Source organism: Poecilia latipinna, unplaced genomic scaffold (assembly GCF_001443285.1).
Source record: "Poecilia latipinna isolate Pla-1442-1.1 unplaced genomic scaffold, P_latipinna-1.0 Scaffold2806, whole genome shotgun sequence".
Classification (NCBI taxonomy): domain Eukaryota; kingdom Metazoa; phylum Chordata; class Actinopteri; order Cyprinodontiformes; family Poeciliidae; genus Poecilia; species Poecilia latipinna.
In genome coordinates, this window is record NW_015115422.1 from 6,974 (window position 1) to 16,381 (window position 9,408).

The 9,408-nt window shown below is 38.1% G+C and overlaps 1 protein-coding gene across 7 annotated transcripts in view; it reads right to left on the minus strand.

Annotated features, from left to right (window-relative positions):
- Positions 1-6: 6 nt before the first annotated feature.
- Positions 7-9,408, minus strand: part of LOC106939218 (sickle tail protein homolog) — a 58,503-nt gene continuing 49,101 nt past the window's right edge. For 3 of the 7 annotated variants that reach the window (XM_015021555.1, XM_015021552.1, XM_015021551.1), the window contains 6 exons: positions 8,391-8,640; positions 7,375-7,458; positions 6,934-7,057; positions 6,767-6,833; positions 2,277-3,932; positions 7-254 (listed from right to left, as the gene is read on the minus strand). In XM_015021555.1, the coding sequence (XP_014877041.1) occupies positions 147-254; positions 2,277-3,932; positions 6,767-6,833; positions 6,934-7,057; positions 7,375-7,458; positions 8,391-8,640 (2,289 nt within the window). In that variant the 3' untranslated portion in view covers positions 7-146. The remainder of the gene's footprint in view (positions 255-2,276; positions 3,933-6,766; positions 6,834-6,933; positions 7,058-7,374; positions 7,459-8,390; positions 8,641-9,408) is intronic. The other 4 variants (XM_015021553.1, XM_015021554.1, XM_015021557.1 and 1 more) reach the window with 4 other exon arrangements.

Consider the following 9,408-nt stretch of genomic DNA (forward strand, 5'->3'; position numbering starts at 1 on the left):
GTGTTATGACATGTTTATGACAGTGTCATGACAGTCTTATTCACCCCCTTCAAATAAAGTGTTACTGTAAACGGTAAGATGCTACTTTCAAGTATGGATAGTTTGCTTCCTTTTACTTTAGCACTTTGAGAGGATTCTTTTCTTGTTTACCTGTTTTTGTTGATCTGTTGCAGAACTTCTGCCCTTCCCTCAGGTGACCCACAGGGGGCGTGCTGTAGCTTGTTGTGGGGCCGCTCAGTAGATGTGTTGGAGCTCTAGCAAACAGACAGGAAAACAAATCTTAGTCACCAGCCACTCTTCCAAACTTGGGTCATCATCTCAATAAATCCAAGCAGCCTATCTGTTAACTCTGTAAATATTGATTTACTTCTTGTAAGAAAAATACTAAGAAGTATTGGCATATACATTCTACTAGAACAATGATCTGCAACATTTACAATCCAAAAAAAAAACAAATTTTGCTCTGAGTCCAGTTAAATAAAATAGTTCTTGAGCCACAAATATTACTTTGAAAAAATATATTGCAAATATATTATTTTTTAAAATATATATTTTTGTACGTTTAAAGAGCAACCATTTCAGTCTTACTTTCAGATCTTAATATGAAGAAGAATATAAAACTTTTTCAATAAAATGATGCCTACACTTTCATACATGGGACGTTGATATTTGCACAGTTTCCAGCCTAGTAACAGGACAAATAAATCTAAATGACTGACATATTTAGTGTCTTTCTGTTGTGAAGGTTTCATGTAATAATTTCCTGCATTTACTCTTAGCCACAAGTTGCAAAGCCATGTACTAGAATACAATGTTAGAGGCTTCACATCTGCCAATTACTGAAACATAAAGGCTAGAGGGGACGTTTATGGACACAACTTCTAGTAATATGAGTTTTGTCCCTAAAAATAAGACCATATATTTATGAATTGAGTTTGGTAACTTTGTCAAATAAAATGACTGGGAATTTCTGTTTTGTGCATGCGTGCGTGCGTGCGTGCGTGCGTGCGTGCGTGCGTGCGTGCGTGCGTGCGTGTGTGTGTGTGTGTGTGCGCGCGTTTGTTTGTAATACCTTGTGGGGACGATTTTCCTGACACATACTACATTGTGGGGACCATTTGCTCCTTGTGGGGACCGGAGCCTGGTCCCCACAAGGAGAAACCCTGTTTGTGGGTCAGGGGTCAGATTTAGGGCTAAGGTATGAATTGAGTTTTGGTTAGGGTTAGGTATGTGATGGTTAGGGTTAGGAAAAGGGTAAAGGTTAGGTTTAAGCTGTAGAAATGAATGGAAGTCAATGGAAAGTCCCCACAAAGATAGCAACACAAACATGTGTGTGGGAGAGCGTGTGTGTGTAAAAAATCCATGGCATATAAGTGTTTGTAAATCAGACTGGTTTGTTATCAATAATTTGTATCACCTTGTAAACTGAGATTTTATTGTGTGTAAGAATTTATTCATGTGTATTAAAAAAATGTGCCTGTAAAAAGTAATTACAAAAGTTACATTTTTTTTTGTTAAAAAAAATACAAGCACAAAACTACAAGAAAAACTCTTAAGTTCTCTTGCTTGAATGTGAGAATGTCTTCCTCTCAGCTGATGAGTCACCGTCATGTTAACTGCAAATTTTTACAATTCAATGAGAGAAAAAAAAAACGCTTCTGTAATCACCTCTAACAAGCTCACATCTTTTTTTTCTACACATTAAGTCACATCTATGTGGTCTAATTTACAAGGATGAAATAGAAAAGATTGGAAGTTGTACATAGAGACTTTGTTTGTGCAAGCTCTAAAAGTAAGATCCAAACTTCCCCACGATGTGTTTAATATGTGACTGGAGGAATTAGTTAATTATGTCATCGTGTAAGGCTTAGAAACATTTGTCATATTTTAGCCCTAAGCAGCTTAATAGTTAATAGCAAGAGTAGTTTTGAAGATGCATATTGTGCAAACAATACACAGAAGACATTTTTTGCAGATGAATTATTTTATATTGCTGAAATGAACAGGATGTGTAAGGCAGTAGCTTCATAACCCATCCTGCCAGATGTTTGATCTGAGCTGAACAAGTTAGCTTTTTAAAGAGCAAACTAAAACATAACTGTAGATCCTATGACATGAAGTTCAGAGTGAGAACAAATATTTAAACTTTCACCTAAACAACAACCTCGAGCAGACATTTACAATTCTAAAGTTGAAGCCAGAAAATAAAGAGTGAAGAGCCCACACCAGCTGACCCACTGAAGGAAGGAAGCTGTGACTGCAGAAGAACATCAGACCTGTTGGCTGGTTGAGCTGAGCAGAGGCTGTGGTCTGACTCTCTTACTCTTCACGGTCTGACTGGCTGCTGTTTTGGAGGGAGATCTGCCCTTGTTTTCTTTCACTCTTCCTTTAAGTTGAGCTCCATCAGATGAGGGATTTATGCTTTCCACACTGAGTTCCAGTTGCTTGATGGACTCCTCCAAACTGTTCATTGATTCTAAGGTGTTCTTGCGGAGCTCCTCCACCCGAGGGTACGACTTTGAGAGGCTTGTACCTGCAGTGATGTCTCTGTCAGAGGAATTGTCTGGGAGGAATTGTTGACTCACCTCATTGGTCTGTTTGCTTTCTGTGACTGGTCTGTTTCCTGCTTTCTGCTCTTCGTCACGTGCAACTATTTTAGAAACCTTTTTCCCTTTTTTGTTTGTTCCTGTTTGGATTACCTGGCTGAGGGCAGCCAGTTTGTTTTTGGGGAACTTTATACTAAATTTTTTTTTGGAGCACATTTTCATGTTCATATTTGTCTGATCCAGGCCTTGGATTTTAGAAACAGAGTCACAAAATGATGCAGATTGAGGAGAAGTCTTCATATTTCCTAAGATGTCAGAATCAGGTCCAGTGGGAGATTTTAATTTCAGATCTAGTTCTTCCTCCAGAGTCCTGTTGTGAGCCAGAAGCTCCTCATCCTCTTCCTCACACTCAAAGATGGTAGACAGAGGAACATAAAAGGGCTCAGGGTCCTCTATGAAAACTATCACAGAGTCTTCATCAGATTCATCATTATCTTGAAAACCACAATGAATATGTTCCATGTAAGAGCCTTCAAAATCAGTCATATTACCTGGCTCCTCCTTACCAAACTGTGAACTAATGTGTGTATGGGGGATTCTATGAATACATTCAGGAGTCTGTGGAGAAAGAAGAGCTGCTCTGTCATCTGTAGCTGTGAAGATCAGGCTTCCTCCTTCTCTCCATGCTGGTTGATCTCTGGATCCTTGTAAAGCTGCATCTTGTTCCTGCTGCGTGCTGCTTGGCCCGTAGGCGACATCAGACGAACGGGAGAACGGTTTGGGGACTGAAGGAGAAGTTTCATGTTCGTGAGCAGAACTCCAGAGCTGCTTTGGCCCTAACCTTGGCGACAGCTGGATCCGGCGCTCCTCATGAACATTTTCGTTTTGTAAACATGAAACCAACATTCCATTCGCCCTCTCATCAAGAGGATTCTTGATAAATGCATTTGTCTGTTTAGGACTTTGATTTTGTTCTTTTAGAGGAATTACAAGCTTTTCAGCCACAGCTGAGGAGAGTATATGTCCAACTGCTTCGTCCTCACACTGATCAGGCACGTTCATAACAAGAATATCTTCTGTCTGTTTGGCTGGAAGTGTAAGCAGCTCCCTCTCCCCTGTCCACACCTTCGCCACCGTGGTGCAGTTTAAGGAAGGCACTTGCTGAACCTCCATCTTGGCTAAACTTGTTGTTATCTTAGCCCTGTGAAACGCTGTCACCACACCTGGAATCTGGGCTTTAAAAGAAGAGACGTTTGGATGTTCAAACTGAGGAGTGAACCTCTGTCCACATTTTGCCATGTCAGAGGGACACATTTTGGTAACGGGTGGAGGTGTCTTTCCATTTCCACTTGGCAGATGAATTATATTTGATATTTCTTTAGACACCTAAAATCAGAAAAAGTGACATTAAACTGGTTTTCATCCTAAAGTTAAAGACATGGGACTGTTTTCCTTAGAATTAGATCCCATTTGACTTGACAAACTGAAAAATCGTGTCATTGAATTCCTGAATATCAAGCAAATGATACAGTTAAACATTAATGTGGAATGTAATCAAAAAGTATAATTACGCTGACACATAAACTAAAACATCTTTACTGTCTCATGTGGGAAACAACAGCACTGCCTGAATACTTTAGTTAGTCATTGTTTGATGTTAAAAGTATAAACCTCATTAGGCCTACATTAGACACATAACTGCAAAGTCAAAGATCCTGCAGGACTCAAACATGGTGCAAACTGTGCAAATGACTAGAAAACTTTTTGCAGCAGAAAGTCCAGAGGCTCTTGAAGAACTGCCTTTTGGTTAAGGCAGAAAAGTGGGACTTTCTTATCACTTCCATAACTTTCTTGGATATGCTTCCTAGTGTGGTTTCAATGAAGATCCTGAGTACAGGAAGCAGCTGCAATGCTTCCTGGGTTTTATTAACTTACATAAAAAGCTTTATTGGTCCTGTTGCAGCCCCTCTGGCTGCTCTCAGCTCACTGAAAGGCCTTTTGTCTGATCCACAAAGACTATCAAGCCTTTCTGGCTACTCTCATACAGCAGTCTGAACGGACCAACTCCAATCTTTCACCCCACCTCCAAAATCTGATTTGAACCACTTCCATGTGGAACCAAAATCTGAGAGTTTTCAAAGCATCTGCAGTCTGAACAACCATTGCCACATTTTATCCGACTTTTATCTTATTGATGCGAGACATAATTCTGCTCTATTAAAAGCCAAACATGGTAAATCTGTATGCAAATAATAGCTGAATTTTATAACTACGAAGTTTGTGAACTTATGAAAGCAGTCTGAGTCAGTGTCACTTTGACTGGTGGAAGCTCTGCGTTTAGAAAGGAGGCAAGGCAACAAAATACAGTCAAGGTAGATTTATGCTGCAGGTCACATTGACAACAACATCCATTCCCTAAGTGAGACAAAGAAGCTGTTTTTTATACTTTGGGCAATTCCAACTCTCATACCAGGTAAAGGGGTTGTCAAAAAAACAAAACAAGAAATAAACATTATTTACACAAACTTAACAAAACAACAAATGGTACCAATATATATTTACATGCATGCAAATCATTAGAACTAAACTAATCTAAGGTCAATCAAAGAATAAATTGAACTTAGTCTAACTCCTCAGAGCATTACCCCTCTAATTGTAATGGTGTGCTCCAGGAGCTTTCAGCAGAACCTTTGCTGCTCCACTCTACTGAGGTGTTAGCAAACACAAATTAAACCAATCTAAATCAGAAACAAACTGACCGTTTCCCCACATTCTCCCTATAAAGGAAGGATGGCCAGTCCCTCTGCTGGAAGAATGTTTAACTAAATGTCACAATGTAACTGAAATAAAGAGCTGAAACAAAAAGCATTTGGCCTGTAAATAGATTCAACATAATGTCAATAATCATTTATTATGATTATTTAGTAAAGTGCATCACATCACAATCCCACCTCCTGGTCCGACTCCACATCCAAACAAACTTCTCGAGAGAAGGTGCAGTTAATGCTCCACTAAAGGCCACTGCTATTGGTTGTGCTTTCTTTTTATTATCTTCCTTCCCCTTGTTATGATTTTGTGACACTCATGTTGGTCTCCATTGCTGAATAAACTTTCCATATAATAATATCTATTATTACTTCCATAGACGGAGCGCTGCATTGTGACCTCCTTCTTCTGTGCATGCAGGTCATTTTGAGGTGATAAACCATTCACACTGAAGTCTGATTGCAGTCGCATTTAATTAGTAGTACAAACAACCACACACATAAAAAAAGGATTTCAAGAAAAAAATAGGAATTAAGCATTAACAAATGCATAAGTAAAAACAAAGCAAATAATATCTGAGACACTGGAAAAAACTCTGGCCAAGTAGATCTAAAAATAAATGTAAACAATGTGACTTAAGATCACAGAATCTAAATAAAAGTGCTTTGTGATGCACATGAAGCCTCACCTCTGACCTTTAACATTCATTTAACTTGTTGCCTGCCACAATAAAAATGTCATTTTTAATCTTCTGAATAAGAATGCAGCAACTTTCAGTGGATTTGACCAAATTTTCACAGGCAAAAGCCTCAAGTTCTCTTGTGAATGTGGCAGAATTTAAAAGAGACAAATTCATGATTTGGGATTTTATAAAATTTTTCACCAACCATAACCCTAACCCATGGAAAATTCATCAAACATTCTTGCTTACATTTGTGACAAGTTATAATACTGATAACTTGTCACAAATGTTATCCATGTTTTATTTTCTGAATAAAATATGGAAAAAGGACTAAGGTGAACAATTTTTGTCTACATTAACATTGTTTAATGTAGGTTATCAATGCTACCAATTAAAATACTTGATACTATGTGTAATTTGAAAAAGGTTACGAGTCATTTGAGTCTTGCTGTACTTGTACAGTATCCTAGTAAGTAGTATTAGTTAATGACCACGTTGTGCTACCTTTATATAATATTAAAATCATGCATCTTTGAGGAAAAACTAAACACAAAGAGTTTTACATATAGAAACCCAGAGAGTTTGACTCACTGAACTCATTCAAGCAGAGCAGAGAAATGTGGATGTACTGTTTTGTTGAAAAAGTGTCCAATCTTGTTTGTTCTTTTCTTCTTCACCATTTTGATTTTACTCTTTTACTGTGTTGGTTTCGTGTTCCATAAATAAAACTCACTGTAACATTCACCTTCCATTTCCTGGTTTTTGTCCCTACCTGAATCCCATCAGTCTCTCTGGAAGTGATGATGATTGGTTCTCCTGATCTAAACGAAGAAGAGACACTGGAAATAAGAACCACAACAGAAAGAGTAAAATACATAAAAAGGACTGATAGTTCTTAGTTTGTCAGGATCTTCTTCTGATGCATGTTAATCCACTGACCTCTGTGGGGGAGGAGGGAACTTGCTGGCCTGCCTCTTGTCAGTGGAGTGGCGGGGTTTCTCCGCCTGTGGCCGCCTGCTGCTCTCTGCTGGTGGACAAACAGCTGCAGGTGGATCAGCAACATCTAGAAAGCAAGAGAAATGTTGAAGCATTTCATTTTTAAGAATGCTTTGACAGTTACTATTTTAAATCCACATATCCTCCTGTGTTTATGGAACATAAAGTTTTGGCACAATGATGAGACACATGAACCTCTATCAGTTTCCATCTTTCTCTGATGTAAGTGTGATGAGGTTTATGTTCTTGTTACCAAATAATGCACAATACAGCGAATGACAATCATCAATCAAAAACATCTTTATGGAACCCATTAAACATAGCTAAGTAATAGATGTTAACATATTTAGAAAAGTAAATATATCTTACTATTTTCAATTTTACCTGTGTTTGAACTTCTTCTCTCCCTGGAGTCCACAACAACACTTTGCTTTAAAGTTGTGTTTTTCTGGGTTTCAGAAATATCTGCTGAGTTATTAACAAACATACAGTAAGCATTTATTAAAAGGTTGACTAATACTTATAAAAAATATTTTCAGCTAAAAAGCTATTCTGGAAAATGAAACAAATACTAATTATAATTTGTGATAGTAAATAAGTATGCTTGGGGAAATTGCTAAATTTATTCTCTCTGCTATAAACATAACTAACCCCTAATCCTAGCAGCAGACACTGCAAATAAGCCTGAGCTATAAGTATTAAATTATTTAGTCCTTCTTAATATTTAAACTTGTCATTATTCACATATCTGCAACTTGTGACTCTAGAGCCACAACTGGCTCTTTGGACTTTCCACAGTGGCTCTTAATAACTTTGACTAAAATTGATTTTTTTTTTTTTAATGGACGTTTTAAAAGAAGGTATAATAACAAATGCGGGTTTGAGATAATTTTTCAGTTTCCACATGAAATTGTTAGTTTAATTCTCACAAAAAAATGACACTAAAATTTCAAATCAGTTTTATTTAGATCAATTTTTCTTGTTAGGTGGGAAGCTATGTGCAAATGTCAACATCCCACATAAGAAACTGTAGCCATAATTGTTTAGAAAAAGTTTTATGGTTTTCTTTATATAAAAATCTGAAAATATGGAGAAAAGAAGGTTGCTCTTTAAAAATTACAACAGATTTCCTGCAGCATTGATTGTCAAAAATTCTAAGATGTCCTTTTTCAAGTAGAGGCCATATTTGTGGCTCTAACCCCTTTTTATTCAGATGGACTGTGGGGAAAACCCGTCTGTTTCATCCTGTCCTCAGTATACATTTCACCGCCTCTTGAACAGGGAAGTCCTTTGAAATTAAAACAAGCATTTAAGCAACCAAAAAGTAGAAGAAAATCATTCTACGAAGGGGAGCAGTCTGAAGTGCAGTTCTACTGTACTAACTGATTCTACAGGCCTACCTCCATGAATCAACTCCACAGGAGTGTTCTGCTGTGACGGTGATGCAGAGGGAGACTTCGTTCCTGAGGCAGTGTACTCTGGCACATCCACTATAGATTTTGTATCAGTGTTTGGTGTCTCCTGAAGGTGGACTGACTGGCTGTGACTGGGATCATTACTCTCCTGCTGGGGGTCTTGGCTGGTACTGGACTGGTTTACACTCCTGATATCTACACACACACTGCCCTCTGGAGTTGGTCTGTGTGTATTCTGTAGATAAGACAGAACAGAGTAACTCTGTGGGTGATGAACAGAAATATGAAGTGAGAGTGTAATCAGTTTCCAAAGCAAAATGATACATTGTGGACGTGCATCATCCATTCACACACACATTCACAAGTTGATGGCGGTAAGATACTGGATAGCAGCCACAGCTGCATGCATCAACCCCACTGGCCCTCTGACCAGCAGGGATCCAACCAGCAACCCACCAATTCCAGGGCAAACTCCTAGCACCATCACCACCACCACCACATAAACGGAAGATTTCCTTTTGTATTAAAACAAGATTCTTAGTTTCGCACATAATGTTTGTGAGGGGGTGACGCTTTTTAACATCTTGTAAAACTAGTGTTAGGTTAAATAGCAACAGTTTGTTGCATTTGTATATTTAAGTATTTTTATTTCCAGACAGATTAGTTTACATTTCTATTTATCTGTTTTGTATTTCCTTGATGTATTAAACATATTGTATGATTTTGTATATATTTAGACAGACAGAAATAAGCTTTATTCATCCCTTTGGAATTTACTCTCAAGGAAATTGTGGTTCAGTCTCATACAGCACCAATACATCAAATCCATCCATCCATTTTCTCATTTTCTAACACCCTTGTCCCTTAATGGGGTCAGGAGGTGCTGGTGCCTCTCCAACTAACGTTCCGGGTGAGAGGCGGGGTCACCCTGGACAGGTTGCCAGTCTGTTGCAGTACATCAAATCCTTAAACTATAACTATATACTATATATATATATATATA